We start from the raw sequence: 19,694 nt of genomic DNA on the forward strand, positions 1-19,694 counted from the left end.
TCCACTCCTTCTGGAGCACCTTCTTTTTCTTCCTATTTTCATTTTGTTTGTTTGGTTTTGTGAGGCACTGAGTTTAATGAGGGATGCTTGCATGAACATGGCTAAGTAAGAGTTTATTCACTTCAACATGGGTACTTATCCATGGCTCTTGAGGAAAATGTTTCCCACCCTCCAGCAACCATTAACTGATAGTAACTCCTCAGGAAGGGGTGGGGTGTAACGAGTCCCTCCCCTATCTGTGACGGAATTTTGAGGGGCCCCACCTTGTGCAGGTCTTGGACAGGTAACCATAGCTTTGGTGAGTTTATGAACTCATATTGCAGCGACCATGCAATGTACAGAAGATGGTGTTTCTTAGCACTCTTTCCTATGCTCTGGCTCTTATATTCTTTCCAACTCCCTTTCTTTGATGACTCTGAGACTTGGAGTGGGGTATAGATTCTCCATCCTGACCTGAGCACTCAACACAGCCACTTATTTTCAGTACTTTGACCAGTCATGGGTCTCTGCATTAACTCTTGCCCACTGCAAACAGTTGCTTCTCTGACCAAAGCTATACAGGAGCACTATCCATGCACAGAAACACATATTTAAAAGGCAGTTTGATACCCTGTATACTTAGTGAAATAATGGTAGTAGGTTTTACTCCAGTGCCTATGACCTCCCAGCTTTTGATCAGGATTACAGTACCAGGCATGAATTCCTTTCTGTGGATCGGGCCTCAAATTCAATTAGAAAGCAGTTGATTACCACCGTAACAGTCACACCTCTAATCGGGCAGAAGCAATTCTAATACTTGCTAAAAATAATTTATCATGCAGAGTTATATAATAACTAACAAAAATTGACAAACACGTCTATAAAGAAAGATTGGCTTTTCTTTTTGTTCCTTTTTTTATTTGTTTAGTCTGTCATTCAAATTTCATTTTGCCTGTATGCATTATATCAATCACATCTGTTTTATTACCTCATCTAGTTAATATTTTCCTTTTATAGGTCACTGAAATGATTCTGGAAATGTCTCTTGAAGTTTGGTAAGTTCGTTTATTTAATCAGATGAAGAATATTGGAAGTGATATTGTTAAAGGGAATACTTTATCTGTGAAATAATTCCTGAAGCTTTGAATACATAACAATATCATAATAGTCCCCTTCAGCTATCTCCTTACTTACAAAATCCAAAAAGCAGAGTTGTAATATTTTGTTACTTTTCCAGTAGTTTGGAAGCTGGATTATAGTTGTCAGACTAAATTCTTGCTTTCAAGGGCCCTTCTTCTAGTAACATATCTATTCCCATGGAAATAATTGTAGTCTTTCAAGCCCTTTTCCTGTCAGTGATTGGCCACTGACAGTGTGTGATAATTTCTTCCATAGCTGTCACAATACATTATACTTGATGTGGTTTTTAGTGGGTATAAGTTTCAGAGAAATTGTTGCTACCACTATTAAAAAGGAGTTATTATAAATGAGGGATTCAAATGTCTTTTAGATGGCCCTGCATTTGTGGTTGTCTGGAGTTGTGTTGTTCGAAGTGCTTCCCTTTTCTGAGGAGTCCTCCATTAGACAAAGGAACTTATTCAGATAATATTTCTGCAAGCATCTTCCCTGGGAGTTAAGCACTTTGTGATATTACAGGGTGTTAGATGTGAGAGTGGTGGGGGTGCAGGAAGAGGGGAAGAATTCCTGACCACCTAAGCTTGTGAAGTACTGTACCAAAGCCACAAACAGTCTTCTGTATTGGGTCCTTCTGAAAGTCTTCACTGTCCTAATATACCACGTGTATTGGCTACTTTCCTACTACCATGATACAGTACCAAGGCAACTTACAGAAGAGAGTTTATTTTAGGTTCCAAAGAGTTAGAGTTCGTCATGGGGGGTTCAGCAGTACCAGGTGGCAGGAGGCAGAAGCAGCATCTGAGAACTCATATCCCCATACATAAGCAGAAAGTAGAGAACACAGTGGGAGTGGCCTGAAAAATACTCAACTGCCCCTGGTGACATCCTTTTCCCAGCATGGCCACATCTCGTAATCTTCCAAACAGACACCAAATGGGAATCAAGCATTCAAATCTAAGATTTATGAGGGATATCTCATACAAACCATTGCACAGTGTGCTGGAGGCTGTTTAATCATTTATTTTACCCTTTACACCACTTTTTTGAGAAAATATTTTTAATTTGTTCACATCTGAATACAGGTTGCCAAACCCCCGCCCCCATGTCTAGTTCAGTCTTAGATCACTGCTTGCCATAGGGCACATAACTGCTTTAAGATAGCTATCGTTTTGTGCTAATGTTTAAGATCGCTCCCTAGGAATGGTTTGAGGGAAGCAATCAGCATGTGTTAATGAAGCTTTGGGCAACCTCAGAGGTGGAATACTGTAAAACAAGGCTCCTGGGAATGCTGGCTCATTGACCTCTCTGTTTTCTATCATAGCTCATGCCCGGACCTACGGTTCAGCATGGCACTGTGTGATCAGGAGAAAGCTTTTAGACAACAGAGGAAAGAGAACATAAAGGAGAACATGAAGAAACTCTTGGGTCCAGAAAAGAGTGAGGGATTATACTCCACACGTGATGTGAGTTGGGAAATTTTAAATGTCATTACAGTCTAATGATTTTTTTTTTAAGAATTTTCTTCAAATATATCCCTCAATCTGAGCATTATCTCTTCACCTTTTGAGAGAGGATAAGTGGTTCAAAAATGAAAAGACTTTGAGGATGTCTAACTCAATACTGATCTTATTTGGTAATAGTTATCAGCTGTAGTAGTTATTTCTAATTTAACTTTAAAAGCAGTGTTAGTGCCACAGAAAAGCTGAGCAGAAAACAGACAGTTCCCCTAATGCTTTTCATTCACACATGTGTATAACCTCCTAGTCTTAGAACAGAACCAAAGGGATGCATGAGTATAATGAAAGTTCAGAAGTCCTATGGTATGCTGTCTATAAGGTAGAAAACCAGGGAAGACAGGGATGCAATTTAATCTGCATCTGAAGCATTTGATGCTGTGACTAGGAGTCCAGAGCTGTAGGCCTAAGGATTAGAATTGCTGGGGTGCTAGGATGGTGGTGTTGGTATCATGTCTCAGAGACCCAAGGCCTGAGAACCAGCAGTATAGACATCCAAGGGCAATAAGACATGAATCCATAGCAAGCCATGCCTGTTCACATAGAGGACAAAAGGTATTTTTTTAATGGAGTCCAACTGATTCAAACACTAGTCTTGAAAATCACCCTCAGAGATGCATGCAGAAATACTGTTTTATTAGTCCGCTGTCTGGGTATCCCTTGACTCAGTGGAGTTAACAGAACATTTATCATCACATTCTTGGACTGTTAACACTCCATATCAGAGCAGTACACTTGTTAGCATCAGTGAACTTGTAATTGTTGCAACATTGTCCAAGTCCATAGTTTATGTGAGGGTTTGCAATTCATGTACATTTTATGGGCTTTGAGAAACATGCAATAATCCATGTCTACAGAACCGGGGGTAGTTTTGTTGTCTTGAATATCCATTGTTTTCCACCTGGTTAATTCTCCCTCTCACATAACCTCTGACATCCACTTATCTTTCTTCTTTTCTCACAGTTGTGTCTGTTTCTGGAATCTTATACAGGGGCAGTCAGATAATGTCAAGTCTTTTTAGATTGGATTATTTCACATAATGGAAAATTCACCTCACTTCATATCTTCTCACAGTTTGGTCACTTCTTTCTTTTTTAGCACTGACCGGTCTTGTCATTGTGTATGTGCAACAAAATTTATGTTCTCTAATACAGTTTTAAATTTTTCCTCTTTATTTTTATTTTATGTGTTTGGGTGTTTTGTCTGCATGTATGTCTCCCATGAGATGAGAAGAGGGTTTCAGATCCCCTGGGACTGCAGTTACAGAGGGCTGTGAGCTGTCATGTGCATTCTGGGGATTGAAGAGCAGCCAGTGCTTTTAACTGCTGACCCATTCCCCAATTCCCCAGTTCCCAAAACATTACTTTTTTTAAAAAAAGACATATAAGTACTAACACTTTTAGAAAAACATTCTCAAGAGATGTATACAGAAATAAGGCTTTCCAAGTTAGCTCAACAACATTCCTTAACTGACTTGAGCTGCATATTAAAAGAGGAGATAAAAATTATGTTTAAAATTCTTTGTATTTCAGAGCAGAAAGCTGCAAAATATCATCTAAAATTGACCAAATAGTAAAAAAAAAAAAAAAAAAAAAAATGACGTCTACTTATAGAGAGTTTAGGATAAAGTAAGGGAGAACAGTTATTGATATACAATATTTGAATTTTACTTTAACACTTTTCTGTGTTTAAATTACAGGGAATATTCAGTAATATATTTTATAACCTTTTTGGGATGATCTATCCTTTCATTTGCTTATCTATCATCTATCTAACTGTCTCTGTCTATTTGTCTGTCTATCGTCATCTACCTAATACACCCCCATGTTTCTGTCTTCCTCTCTATTTACCAGTCTATCTTTAGAAATGAAATCTATGACAATAAATTGCTGCAATGATGAAATTTGTTAGTGATAGAACAGCAATTTTTGGCTTAATTTCATGAGCTTTTTCTATGAACTGAATATTTTAAGTTAACATAATTTTATTCCTTAAATTTATAAATATGCACGCTTTCACACACACACACACACACACACACACACACCAAGTATTCAATATTATTGCAAATTAAAGGCAAAGTGCACTTGGAAACAAGACAACAACCAAGGAAAGGCACTTGATAAATACCCATGTGTCACAAGCAATGGCAGGTTTCCAGCTCTGTCTTCAAGGTACCATGAGATGAGAAGCTGGCTGCTGATGCTGGCATGGCTTTGATTACTGTGAAGCCAACTATCTGTAAAATACAGCACTACTTATGAGGGATTGCTGCCAGGAAGAAAAGTGAGGCCTCCACTTAGATTTCTATTTCAAAAAGTGCAGAGAACTATTTCTTTTTTCTATGTTGCATCTTCTTTGTTACCCTTGATGAATTTATGACAGGTTATTATGTTTAGTTACTAGTATTTGGAGAAACTGCTTTCTTATTGTATTACTCATTTTTCCCTCCATTTACTTTCATTTTATTTGTTTGTTTGTTTGTTTATTTCTGGGGGGGGGGTTTGAGACAGGGTTTCTCCGTGTAGTTTTGGTGCCTGTCCTGGATATTGCTCTGTAGACCAGGCTGGCCTCAAACTCACAGAGATCTGCCTGGCTCTGCCCTCCAAGTGCTGGGATTAAAGGTGTGCGCCACCACCGCCTGGCTCCTCCATTTACTTTTAATGCAGGCAACACACCTTCTACTAGCAATTCTATAACTTCTCTTTGTTTCCATCTTTGTTTGCTGTTGCTAGGCCATTAAGGAATAGAAATTGTATTTTAAGTTTGTTCTGATTTCTGTCCTCTATCACTGATTGAGACAACTTATCTGGAGAAGATAAAAGTTGAGGTGGGTGGTGCCCAAGGCTCCTTACTGAGTTCAAAGTCTTGTTTGGACAAGAGATATCTAAGCAAGTTAAACTAATGATGTGTTAAGTTAACAGATGTGATGGAGGGCGCTGGAATTGGTGGGAAGTTGGGAGAGTACTGACCACGCCATGTGGAATGAGCTTGCTGGAATGCAAAGGAGATTCTCTAGGTCCATGGTCATCTCTATCCCTCAGAAGACCTTGACTCAGAATCCCAGGCTCCCTATTTGCTGTTTAGTTATTAGCAGCAATTTTTTTTTTCACTTCAGCTCTTCCATTATTCTATTCAAAGCTAATCACTTGGCTCCTAATCAAAGGCAAATTAAAGTCAAGAGATAAGAGATCCATAAATCTTTCTCTTCTAAGTTTTGGCCATAAGGTTGACATATGCTGCCCGTTCTTTTCCCTAGTAGTTTCTCTCCTACTTTAATGAGGAGATTTCCTTTTCTTTCAGGTGTGGATGCACAACAGACACACATCACAAGCCCTTCTTAGGAACCATAGTATGTTAATTATCCAGTCCTTCCAGTCCCCTTCCATCTGTGTTGTCAGCTTCCAGTTGACTGCAGACACTTGATATAAAAATATACACATGCTCTCCACAGCCCACTTGGCATCCCTGCATACTTCAGGCCTCTGCCTCCCCTGTTCTATTAAATCAGTTCCATGACAAATAGATGCTGGCAGCGTCTCACTCCACTCTTCCCGACCATTAGCTGCTGATGTCAGAGGACGTCAGAGGACGTCAGAGGATGTCAGAGGATGTCAGATGTCTGTCTGGCATTGGAGACATTGTCTCTTCACCTTGTAACTTCTCCTTCACCATGGGTCTTTGATTTTCTTATCTAATCTCCTTATTTCCATCTTTGATTTCATCACTAATGAGCCTCTTGGTATCTCCATCTCAGTGCTCCCAATACTGAGAGCTACATCACCGCTCTCTGTATCTCCTCTTGCAGCTGTCCTCCTTGCCATTTTCTGTCTAACCAGAATTCAGAGTGACATTTTCAAAACATGAAGTTGATTGCGTTAAGCTCTTCTTTTGCACTTAAAAGCACTTTTTTTTTCATATTCTACCATGATTGTACCTAAAAGTGCTTCTACAAATAGTTGGTATCTTCTTTCTTCATTAAAATATAAGTTTGATGAGGGCCATGTAGTATCTATGATATCCACCTGTGTATTTCCAGGAGCATAGCTCCTAAAATATACTCAGGAAATATTTTATGTGAGCCAGAGAGTTAGGCAGTAGTTGGTGCATCATTTATGCAGAGATTGGAATAGAGGGGGAGGGAGGAAGGAAGGAGGAGAGAGAGAGAGAGAGAGAGAGAGAGAGAGAGAGAGAGAGAGAGAGAGAGCGAGCGGCGGGGGGGATATCAGCTTCAAAATCAGAGGAACACTGTTAATGAAGTGTTAATGGCTGTTGATGAACAGATGAAGGTTTAGATGATGGGACTAGACTCTTAAAGTAGACCCATCCATGGGCAATTTTAGTATGGCTATGCACAGGCCACATTAGTGTGTATATGCATGGGCCATATTAGTGTGTGTATGTATACACATACTAGTATGTATATGCACGGGCCGCATTAGTGTGTATATGCATGGGCCATATTAGTAAGTATGTCCAAGGACCATATTAGTGTGTATGTCCACAGGCCATATTAGTGTGTATGTCCATGGGCCATAATAGTGTTATGTCCACAGACCATATTAGTGTTATGTCCACAGGCCATATTAGTGTGTATGTCCACAGGCCATATTAGTGTGTATGTCCACAGACCATATTAGTGTGTATGTCCACAGAGCATATTAGTGTGTATGTCCACAGGCGATATTAGTATGGATGTCCACTGGGCATTTATTCTTGGGTTTTCAGAAAAGCAGTTGCTGCTGCTACCCCTGATTAGCATTTCTTAGTGGAAAAAAAGTAGTAAGTCTTCCCAGAAAAATAAAATTTGATTTTATATTTGTAAAAGTAGTAGTATACTAAGGTGTGTGTGTGTGTGTGTGTGTGTGTGTGTGTGTGTGTGTATGTGTGTTTTGCAATAGATGGATAGTGAAGTATAGTGCCTTCTTTCTGAAGTAACACTGAAAAATTTGAAATTTATGTATTTGAAGATGGTTTCTAGAATTCTGGTTTGGCTTTGTCTACCCGTCTCTTTCTTATCAGAAATAACCACCTTAGACACAATCCACACCACAGACTACATGATCAGTACCACCCATTCCTATAAAAGTGACGTTTTTTATTATCATGTTAATCTTGGTGTCTCTTAGTCTCCTGTTCTCCTGCTCCCTGTAAATAACTTCATTTTCTCCTTAGTATTTCATAGTTGTCCTCTAGGTATAGGAAAGTGGGTTATTACTCTCAAGACCTGCCTTAAGGAAACGTCACAGCCGAGAATGTCCCTATCCTGCTCTTGCTTTTCAAAAGGAGACTGTGCTCAGTGCAGGACCTTAAGGAGTTAAAATCTTGGGCACATATTGTTTGCACACGCTTCAGTTGTGAAATGGGGATGATGTCTCTTACAGTGCCGAATACCAGGGCTAGGATGCATTGAGCAAAATGTCCAGAGTGCACGGTAGTTATTCAACAAAGCCATTCATGATGGACACTGTTGGAGGCTATTGCTGGATGTATAGCACCCTGTGACAATAACTGTTAAATGTAATATCTTCAGTATCCTGCCTGGAGAGTAACCCACATAGTTAAGGTTTCTAATAGTCTAAGAATTTATGGTTCTAAATATTCTAAAACAGCAACAACAGCAAGTGTTTTTTCATCATCCGGGACAGAAATCTTTCTGAAACAAGCCACTTCTTGTTTGTATAAAGTGGATTTAGGCTTTCACATGTTGGTGCCCTTTGAAATCAGCTGCCATTTTGCACATCCTATGTGTCCACTTGAAGTAATTTCTCTAAACTGTAGCTTTCTCTTTCATCATTGTTGCTGTGGAGTTGAACTCTGAGAAGCAAGCTTGTAATGTCTCCAATTTGAGTAACTTCTCCCTTGGTGATGGGCTGCTGAAGGAAGGAAGTATATAGTAGACTTTGTACCACCAGCTTTCCTGGGCCTGGACCTTGCTGGCCCATGCTGCAGGTTTGAACTTCCTAGTATCTACAAATGTGGGAACCAGTTTCTTATAATGAACATTTTTCCATATAGACCCTCACTGTATTGGGTCTGTTTCCTTGGTGAGGCCTAACACAGGACCATGGGGAAACTGTCTTTTGTGATGGTTAGACCTTGGAGTCTATGAGAATATTAAAGCTCTTAAGCACCTTAGAGCTTTCTTCTCTAAGGAAGAAAAATAATAGTATTTGTTAGCCCATGCATCAAGGAGATTACATCAAAACACAGGATTTTTGGTAAATGAAAGTTCATTTCCTGTAATCATACAAGAAAGCATGCGAAATATTTCTTGACGTATTTATACGCAAATATTAATGATGCTATGTCCAAAAACAACCTAAAAACTTTTTAACAGCATTTCTTATCTGATTCTCTTCAAATAGCATCTAGAACTAACAGATACACACATTATTACTCTGAATGCTCTTTCAGAATGACTGTTCAGGAGACTATTTTAGCATCCAAATTTACTCCTCATGTATTGTATAGAGTTATGCTGATATTATTTGATGTTACAGATGAGTATGAAATACAGCTTGCCTACACATCTGGGAATTTCTCTCAATGAACATCTCCCTTTTCTGTAACAATGCCAAAGAGGAAAGAGCATGGCTTTTGGTGTGAGTTGTACCTTAGTTTCTTTCTAGGTTATACTAATTATTAGCCATCTGTGTATGGAGCTTCCCTTCTTTCAAATGGAAATAAAAATGGCTTCTGATCACATGCCTCACTCCCACCCCTCGCTTCAGATCTGTCACCAAATGTTAAAGATTCTCTCTGTAAACATTTGTACTTTGAAAACAAGCTATTCGCTCAACCGACAGATTACTTCTATCAGACTGACAGAAGGAGCATTATTCTTTTTACACCTTTCAGGATATCTGAGGGACCAAATGAAACAGTGTCCCTGAAAGTAAACTACAGACTGCAACAGACTGAAAAAGCATAGGGCTTTGCTATGGTGGTTGTTATCATAACTGTTACTGAAATAGTATCTGATTTCCATCTGAGCTTGATTCTTGATTTTTAAAATGAAGCACTTCTTTAAAAACATTAAATAGACGAAATAAAATGAATAAACATGCACAAGAAAATTAAATATGGCCAACATGTGAGTAATATACGTTTCTTTATATTAAAGTGAAATGTTTTTAACTTTAGAGTTGGAACTGAAAATAAATTAATGTGTGGGTCTTGCTGTTTGTCCAATCTCTATGTTGCTTCATTCCAGGTCCCCGTGGTGGCCATTTTGGGTTCAGGTGGAGGTTTCCGGGCCATGGTGGGATTCTCTGGTGTGATGAAGGCACTGTATGAATCGGGGATTTTGGACTGTGCTACCTACATTGCTGGTCTTTCAGGCTCCACATGGTTAGTATACATTGTTAATTTATTTGAATTTTATTTCTCTAAAGGTTTACAATTTATCTAACTCAAACATTAGGAAAGGGCAATTTACAAAACTGAATCTGAATTTTAAATTACTAAAATCATTCCTTCTGATGCCACTATCAGCTTAAGAATGTCTTATTATAATAAACATTTGTATTTAGTTAAAACTTTGGCCATCCGTTTAGTCTTTAAAGCCTATTTTGATGACAATTGTAGTTAGGGCATAAAATAAAAGGCTAGCCTAGTTGAAGATAATTTTAGATAAATATGACAGCAGTGGAGTAGCATACTCCACCCATAATTAATTTAATCTTCCTATAATTTGCTGATTTTGAGTCCTTCAGAAAACATGTCTAAGTCTATATGATTCACTAGGTATTCATCTTCCTCTTTAGGGCAAATAGGAAAAAATGCGAGATGCTATAGACTACAGAAGAGAGAACATGGCTCTGGGAAGCACAGATGCAGGAGGTCTCATTGGTTGCTATTTAACAAAAATATTAAACTAGTTCTTTAAGTCTTTTAAACTCAATGTGCCTAATCTGCACCAGCACACAGAAAATCGAATAAATGGCCAAGCTGTGGTGGCACATACTTTTAATCCCAGCACTTGGGAAGTGGAGGCAGGTGGGTCTCCAAGTTTGAGGCCAGCTTGGTCTACTGAATGAGTTCCCAAGATAGCCAGGGCTTCACAGAGAAACCCTGTCTTGGACCACCCTCTCAAAAAAACCTGAATTCTCTCAAAGAGAAAAATCAAATAGAGGGCCTTCTTCAGATGTCTCAAATGAGATAGCATCCCCTCATTACAATATGTCTGCTTCTGACCTAGAAGGCTGGTTTGGTTACTGGGCCATGGCAAAGTTCATGTGTCACGTCGTTATAGTTTACATGTTTAACATTTTTAAAGTGTCATTTTATCCTGTGAGGTGGATATTAGTTTCATTTGTTTTTTGACTAAAGAAAATTTGACTCACAGGCCAAGTGACTTGTTCATCACTAGATAGACCAGCCTTAAGGTCCATATTCTAACATTTTTTGTACTAAATCCTCATCTTCCCTCAGAGAGTTATATGTATGATATGATGTTAGTACTGTGTTCTAAGTAATTGAGCTAACCAGCTACTTCTTCTATATTTTGTAGAGTTTCCCATGTAGATAATCTAGAGTTGCTTAAAAATATTTTTTTCCTAAATATTTTGAAGAAGATTCTGTAGTTAAATAGCCAATAACTCAGGGCTACATTTGCCACCTTCATTGTGCCCTCAACATGATTTATGTCTTCTGAAGACAGGGTGTAGCCTGTCATTATTCTTCCCCTGGAAGGGAGGAGCATGCACCTGCCTGTTTAATGAGTAATGTGGTGAGAACGCTTGGACCCTTTTGTCCAATCTCTTACTAACAATTTTATTATTTGCCTCCACATTGTTTCATTCACTCAATATTTATTTGATTCTTGTGGCCCTTGCCAAGTACAGCAAGAGGTCTCTTTTCTTAAACACATCCAACAAATGACTGGGGTAGAATTATGTATTTGTTATGTGGATTAGACCTGTAGTCATTTCCTTTGTCATAGATTTGGGCAATATCTTCTTACATGCTTTTCTTGGGAATCTGAGAATAAGTCCCATGCAATGTAAGAGAGTTTTAAATTTGTCCACACTTTTATATAGACATGATGTCTGCTCTACCTTTTTTCCTCCCTTAAATATTAGCTTTGTCATTTTTATTTCATTTCCATGAATCACCCTTGGTCTTTAAATTGTTCTAATAAGTGTTTACTTGCTGGTCATTCCATGTTTCCGTTGGTTAGTACATATTTTCCTTGATTTCTTCTGGTGGAGTTAGGAGCGAAGGACTGTGACAATCACACATACTGTATTTTAAGGTTCTCCTCATCCTCTCTGATGTCTCTTTCCTCCATGTCACCATTCACTACATACACTGCGTCTCCCCTTGATGCCAGGTCTTCTCCATAACCTCCCTCTTGCCAAATTTTATCTGCATGACTAGCTTTGGTGATTCCACAAATCCACCGGACTACCTGAGCTGTGGTAACCAATAGTTTAATTTGTAGAATCCTGAGAACACCAAAATGTGATGGACAAAAGAGGAGGATGAACACTAATAGAAACAGCAAGAAAGCCTGAGAGAGGAGAGTCAAGTGAAAGATGGGTCCCAGAGGCCAGGAATGATGAGAAACAGCCTAGGCTAAGTTTGGAAAATGTTTGTGGTTTTAATGAGGAATCATCTAATTAAGTTAATAAAAGTTATTTTAGTCATGAAATTACATGAACTGAAAGCAGAAATTCAAATATGGCAATGTGAAACCTGAAAAAAAAAATACATGTCAGAAAGGGGAAAAAACAGTCGGTGTTTGAGGACACTTTGGGGCTTACCTGTTTTGTTTTTCAAATTTAAGAGACTTGGATATTTGGGTAGATGTCTGAGGTGAAGGGAACATCACATAAAGGTAGTTGAAAGACAAGAAAGCAAAATGTCAATAGATCACAGATAGGAAAGACATAGACAGAGACAGATTGCAAGGTGGCACTCATACATGGGGAAAATTATACTGAGAAGTGGAGGTATTTCCTGAGATACAAGAAGGCTTGGGGGTGATTCATGTTAATGATTCTTGTTTGAGAAAGATAGGCAAGAAAGGAAAAAGTTCAGAGGAAGGAATTCAGAAAGACTTGGAAAAACAAATTACACTTCAGTATTCTGCAATGTTTCATATGCTATGGGGACATGGTGGGTAATTTGGCAAGAATGAGATAGTACAAATACATGTAGAGTAGTCCTGGACCTCCCAGACAGTTTTCTGTGATCACAAAATAAAATTTTAGGTTGGACAAAGCTTCTCTTACAACTGTAGCTACCTTTATAGTAATTATTTCTGAAATTATTTTTGGATGATTCCTGTGACTCATTAAATATAAACTCGGCAGGCTTGGCATGAGTAAGCTAGGAGAGTCATGATGATAATTCTGTGTTCTCTTACCCAGGCTGTTAACAGAGCTTTCTTCCTCAGAGGAGCTGTTATCTTGTAGCACTGGAAGGGGCTATGTATTTTATAATTTTAATCACCTATCTGTATGGAATTACCCTCTAAAGTGAAATCAAAGTCTCTCCATGTCTAGAGACAATGGTGATAGTGCCCTTTTTTATTAAACTGGCTAACATAAAATTTGAGAATGAAAATGTTCACTAGCTTGGAGCATTCCAAGAATAATGTGGAGGGTCTTCTCAAAGTTATCCAGAATCTTGATTGAGAAGAACTACTTTGGCACATTCTTGAGTACAAAGATCTGAATGGAACACACTTATAGGTTCTAATTCAGCAAGTCCAAGGGACTGGGCACTAATTCTTTGAAATCTGCAGTGTGGACTATAGGATTTGAAGATAGGAATTGAATTTAGTACTCTTTTTGCTTCTGGAATGGTATAGCATTGAAAAATTTTACATTTAAATGCATTTATGTAGAAATCATGAGGTATCTTATATTAATACATTGAAAATTATAATTAAGTACTTACAGACCCTTATGTAAGTAAATATGAGACCATTTCATTTATTGATTTATAGAGGTTCTGCCAAAGACACTCTGTTTTAGAAACCTGATTGGTATAACTGGGTTAAAAATCGAGGCTTATCTGTAGAATTATCACATATAACTGAGTTTCAGGTAGTCTTACATGCAGAAAACTAGTTATATTTTCTTCTGGGCTAAACCAAGGAGACAGAGAAAGGCATTTAATCTTAAAGAACTGCACAGAAAACTAGTTGCCTATTATTTTATTTTTAGTTACCACTGGAGCAAAAACTCAAATCCAAGTAGGCACAATGATATCATGGAAAGGATGTCCAACTCACCCTTGTGAATTCTAAGGAATATGTGTTCATAAGGGTTGAACAACAAAGACCATTAACTCGATGCCAAGAAACTAGTCTAGGTTATTGTGTTTTGTTTTTGTAAACTGGAGATTAAATTCCCAAGCCAAGTGCTTCCTGAGACAAAAATGAAAAGGAGAGAGAAATTGAATGAGCTTTCTTCACCTGTTGGAGGATAGAAACCGAGGCTTTAAAGTAGTCATTCTCCTTGTGATCAGGAGAGTGGTAGGCTCACATCTGTATACACTGTGTCCCTTTGCAAAGGTCTGTGTTTGATATAGACACCATCTGAGATTTTAACCAACCTCTTAATAACCAAAGAAGAGTTTTTTCTTGCAGTAGGGATGGATGAATTTTGGGAGCAATACAAGAGAGGATGTGAGCCTTCAGAGCTTGCTAGTGGCAAGCCTTTGGGAAGAGTATTTGTTACAGTTCATATTGATTCATCCAAAATTCAGCTAAATATAGATGAAGAAGTTGCACTGCAATGTAAATACAATTTAGATAATTATATCTGTCCGTGCATAGAAGGAATGACAGCTTCCAGTGGCAGAATGACCACATCAAATCCCTTTCACTTGGCCTTAAAAGAAAAAAAATCACTCTGTGACTCAACTGATCTCTCATATGAAGTTTTGCTTTCCTTGCTCACATTGTTCATTCTGTCTCACTCAGAAAATAATGTTCCTTCTAATAAATTGGACTAAATTGGATACATTGGATACCGGAATGAAAGGAAGGAGAAATTTAGTTTGAAGTAAGAAAATGGATGCTGTAATGTATAGCCTTCACAGGCATGTGACACAACTTTAGAGCTAAGCTTTCTAGAATTTAAAAACATGTAATCTATGTGAAGTTAAATAATATGCATTTTAATAAGCTATGGAGGTAGAAGTAGAATTATCCAGAGTAATTTGTGTTGACTTTTTGGTTTGGTTTGGTTTGGTGTTGGGGATTGAACTCAGGGCCTCATACATGCTTTCCAAGTGTTCTACCACAGAGCTAAATCCTCAACTATTTTTGGTAATAAAACAAAGAATTTCCTCGTAAAACTCGCATAAAGAACAAGCTATATTCTGAATATTTTAAGAGCTGAGCACATGAGAGTATCTAAAGGTTGTTTTATTTTTAGTTATTCTGATGACCTTAAATATGAAAACCGATAGCTACAAATGCATTTATTAAAGCTTAACATGGTCTTGAAAATTGGGTCTTTGTTGATGTGCATGAATCATGATGTAGACTTTTAGACAGTTATCCAAGCAGATAGCAACTGTATATTTCAAGTACTCTGTGATATATTTTTATAGTTATTTGATAATTGTACTAACCAGAGTTCCTGGTAAGCTTTTAATGGCTTAAATGTACCAGGTATTAGGTGACAATTATAAATTCAGTTGATATGATCAAAACATTTAAGTAGTTTTTCTTTTTTGTTGTTAAGCATATATTGTTTGTAATTCTTTCATTCTCTATTTATTAACTTATGTTTTTCAATTTATTATTTTTTTCAACTTGTCTTTAAGAAACTCTAAATTCAAAAGGACATTCTCATTCACTATGTAGCGAGAATGATTTTTTAGTAAGGACTAAAATCTTATAGAATAGTTTAAAATAATAAAGCCTACATGTTCAAGGCTTTACAGTAGTTTTAGCAGTTCATGACTAGTATAAGCTCCATAGTGAGATTATAGTGAGGTCATAAAACAAAACAAACTGAGTGTGGTGATGTATGTCTTTAATCCCAGCACTTGGGAAGCAAAGGCAGGTGGATCTCTGAGTTTGAAGCCAGCCTGGTCTACAGAGTGGTTCCAGGACAGTAAGAGCTACATAATAGATCCTGAAGAAACAAAATAAGACAAAGAAAACAAACAAACAAACAAACAAAAACAACAAAAAAATGAATCAATGAAAAAATAATAAAGCTTACTAGAAGATAGGGCATGTTTTAAATTCTAATTCTTTTTTATTAATTGATTATATAGGCCTTTTATTTACTTTACTGATTCTTCTTAAAAAAAAAAAAAAAACAGAGTATTTGCGAGCCATTGTCAATCTTTAAGACAAAAGCTAGGAACATTTAACCAGAATAGTGCCTAAAACAAAGCAGGTCTCAATAAGAATTAGGTTTCCTTTCCTAAAGAGAAAATGAGCCATGATGATATGCATGTAGATGAAAACATGCCATTTTACGAATTTATGTGGGTAGAATATAGAGTGTCTTTCCTTGTATTTTGTTCTGTCCATGCAGTAAGCTGTTGCATATGTCAGGTTATCTACCAAGACTGACAATGATAATAATGAAAGTTTGTTTTTCTTGAAGCAGGTCAGAATTTGTTAATGGAGACAGATAAGAGGTCTATAGGACCTCTACAGTACTAGAGATTTTGGTTTGTAGCAAGGAGACCAGGAACAGAATGTTTCTTATCTGGATAATAAATTCCAGGCTCATGGCAATTTTTGTTGTCACTCAGAATGGCCACGTATCTGGTGACCAACAGGCTTCATCAGCCAGGAAGGCCTTATTAAGTGTTTGACTTAAGTTCATATCCTTAAGAATTCAGAGCTCTACTTTGGGCAAAGTTTTGGGTTTTAACCAGTTGGCCAATGCACAATTTTAAAAAGAGACAACCACCACCACCACCACCACCACAACAACAACAACAAACAAAATAAGGAAAGAAGGGAGAAAGAAAGAAAACATTCGTCACGAATTCTGTGCATCCACAGTCATGCACAACCCCATTCTCTGTGTAGATCAGCATCGTGGAAAGTGAGATTATCTGGTACCTGACTTCTTTTACATCCAGAAAGGTCAGTTTACACATGACTCAAGAGTGTTGTCATCCATGTCCAGTAATTATGATAAAGACAGTCATTCCTGGCAGACTAGTGGATAGTAATCGGGCCATGCTTCCCTGACAACAGTAAGAACTCTCCTTTCCTCTTGTAGATTCATTCTCTCCTAATTTGCTGCCATCATAGACAAGGTCATTTCTGATTGATATATTTGTTTCTTAAATAAATTAATACCTTCAACCAGATGGAGAAGTTAGCCAAATATATTCACCATTCTTTATCTTGTGCTGGAGAATGCCTCCTTTCTTTGGAGACTTCTGTAGAATGCCCTTTATCTTTACTAATGATGTTTTGAATTATTTACAGGTACATGTCAACCTTGTACTCTCACCCTGATTTTCCAGAAAAAGGCCCAGAGGAGATTAATGAAGAGCTAATGAAAAACGTTAGCCACAACCCTCTCTTACTTCTCACACCACAAAAAATTAAAAGATATGTTGATTCTCTATGGAAGAAGAAGAGTTCTGGCCAACCTGTCACCTTTACTGACATCTTTGGGATGTTAATAGGAGAAACACTAATTCAAAATGTAAGGCATGGTCAAATTATAATCCTTTTAACTGCAGTAGGCAATGTAGATTAATTATAATGTCTGGCATTAGAGCAGGTACAGGACATTTTGTACAGTCTACTCCACTCAACTTATTTCTTCAACAGTGTAGGTGCTAAATATATACACCCTGCCAGATGGTAGGATTCTTCCCTTCAAACTAGTGCTCATCAACTTACTCAACTGCTGTCAGTTTGACATGTGTGAAAGAACTTTTATATTTTCCTTTCAAAAAGTCAAATTTTCACTGTCCATTCACCCCTCGAATGGTAATCTCTTTAGGTGAAATGGTAAATACAAGCACTATCAAAAATAGAGAAAGAGGAGATTTTCTCTCCTCAGCAGATAGGAGTATGCACTCCTCTTACGGAGGATCTGGGTTCAATTCCCACCATCAATGTCTGGCAGCTCTCAACAGCCTATAACTCCAGCCTCAGGGAGATTCAACAGCCCTGGCCTCTGTGAGCACCTGCACTCACACTCACATGTCCACACACAGACAGATGTACGTATTGTGTCTTTTAAAATAATAAAGAAAGGTGGCAGAGGAATGATCATAATATTTGCCTGGTAAGAGTCTAAAGAGGAAGTGGAGCACAGGAGCACAAAGGTACTTGCTGTGTCACTGCAGGGTGACATTTCATCTGAAGATAAAACAGGGGAGACATGACAGCCTGTGCCAGGGACTCTGGCTGAGAATCATTTCCCAGCACTGAAGCTGCCACATCGCCCTCCACGTCAAATGTAGAGATTTGATGCTTTGACACTACTGATGACCTTTTCTGCAGAGCTCTGTTTTGGTTATCTGTTTGAGACCAGAGACTTCCAGAAATAATAGGACTTAATTATATTATAAACACTCAGCTAATTTGCTTGAACATATTATTTCAAACAGCTTTTATCTCTATATCCATGTCTGGGTATTTAAAAGCATTTCATTCTTTTTGTGTGCATATGTGGACAGAGAATGAACACTACCTTGAGTAGTCTGAAGGAAAAGGTCGATGCAGCTCGGTGCCCCTTGCCTCTCTTCACCTGCCTCCACGTCAAACCTGATGTGTCAGAGCTGATGTTTGCTGGTATGTTGTCCATTGAACAGAACATCCCTTAAAATGGAGATTTCTAATGATTTTTCCTAGTGTAAAAAGTCATAAGCAATTTTGGTTGCTAATTATAATACATTTCTGTAACTCAAGGCAGTTTGAAAATGTAAACTAAGCTAGATGATTTTTCTGGTTGGAAAGGGCATTCCATAAGACTGTACATAGTACCTATTCATTTTGATCAGTAAGGCGGGAATACACAGTGAAAGCAGTCAGTTGCTAAGTGGTCCGTTTTCTGATGACTGCTGACAGTATGGTGCCTGGTGTTTTTAAGCCATGTTTACACTTGGGGCTGGAAGACAAAAATGCCTTATTTTTAATAAATAAAACTGCACTTGTTTCTTTTATGGCTTCAGTTCTTAGGTCCTGTAAAAGGACATTATGTTTTTGTGGAATCCCAGCCACAGTCATATACAACGCAGGGATGTCATTGACTGTTTTTAGAGACACACAACTCAATAACTTCATTTACATTGAGCTCTTTAAAAAAATCACCATGTATTAGCAGATGTAATTTCATAATCCCTTTGTAATCTAACACTTTTTTTTTAACTTGGATAAATACTCTCACGCAAGAATCCTTAGTAGTTTATAAACAGTGATTTGTTCACTAATATACAAGTATTTATTAGTGATATGGATTAAAATGTCTATTGTGCTTATGGTTTCCAGGAAGTGCTATTCATATTTGTTATTTTAATCCACTTTTAGTGGAACCTAGGGAGGTAAGTATTTTTAACTTTGATTCACAGAAGAGAGTAAAATCTCAGGGACACGGTGTGATTGGTATAGTCAGTGAGTGTGGTCCACAGCAGAACTGAAACCTGACCCTGGAAAGCCTTTGTTCTTTTAATAACTTCATATTGGTTTATGTGATGCACTTTTGTTGGCTCTCTGGGTTACCCCTCTCCCTTACTACAGCATATGGTTCTTGTATGCATGAGCTTGTCAGTTGTCTGGGAAATTTACAGTAAGCATTAAAGAAATGGAGAAAGAAGGAAGCTCTCTTTTTCGGTGAACTGCCATCAGCATCTTGTAGCCTGCCTCCCTGTACCTCTTAATCATGTTTTGACAAATGCATGCGATCAAATATAGAAAATACTTCACTGGCAAGCTACAATTAAATTTCAGTACATTTTTAAGAAATTAGAGTGTTCTAGGAAAGATGGTATAAGACAAATCACTCTTTAAGACCTAAAAGATGAATAGGATTTTGTATATAAAGGTGAATTTAATTGCTGGGCTATCAAGAGTGGGAGGGAGGCATACATTAGGAGTAATCATGC

The 19,694-nt window shown here is 37.8% G+C and overlaps 1 protein-coding gene across 2 annotated transcripts in view; it reads left to right on the forward strand.

Moving 5' to 3' along the window:
- The window catches only part of Pla2g4a (phospholipase A2 group IVA), a 143,735-nt gene that overhangs the window by 84,209 nt on the left and 39,832 nt on the right, over positions 1-19,694 (forward strand). For both annotated transcript variants that reach the window (XM_036202269.1, XM_036202270.1), the window contains 5 exons: positions 997-1,034; positions 2,438-2,579; positions 9,847-9,983; positions 17,062-17,284; positions 18,270-18,384. In XM_036202269.1, coding sequence (XP_036058162.1) covers positions 997-1,034; positions 2,438-2,579; positions 9,847-9,983; positions 17,062-17,284; positions 18,270-18,384 — 655 coding nt within the window. The remainder of the gene's footprint in view (positions 1-996; positions 1,035-2,437; positions 2,580-9,846; positions 9,984-17,061; positions 17,285-18,269; positions 18,385-19,694) is intronic.

Source organism: Onychomys torridus, chromosome 11, assembly GCF_903995425.1.
Source record: "Onychomys torridus chromosome 11, mOncTor1.1, whole genome shotgun sequence".
NCBI classification, from domain to species: Eukaryota; Metazoa; Chordata; class Mammalia; order Rodentia; family Cricetidae; genus Onychomys; species Onychomys torridus.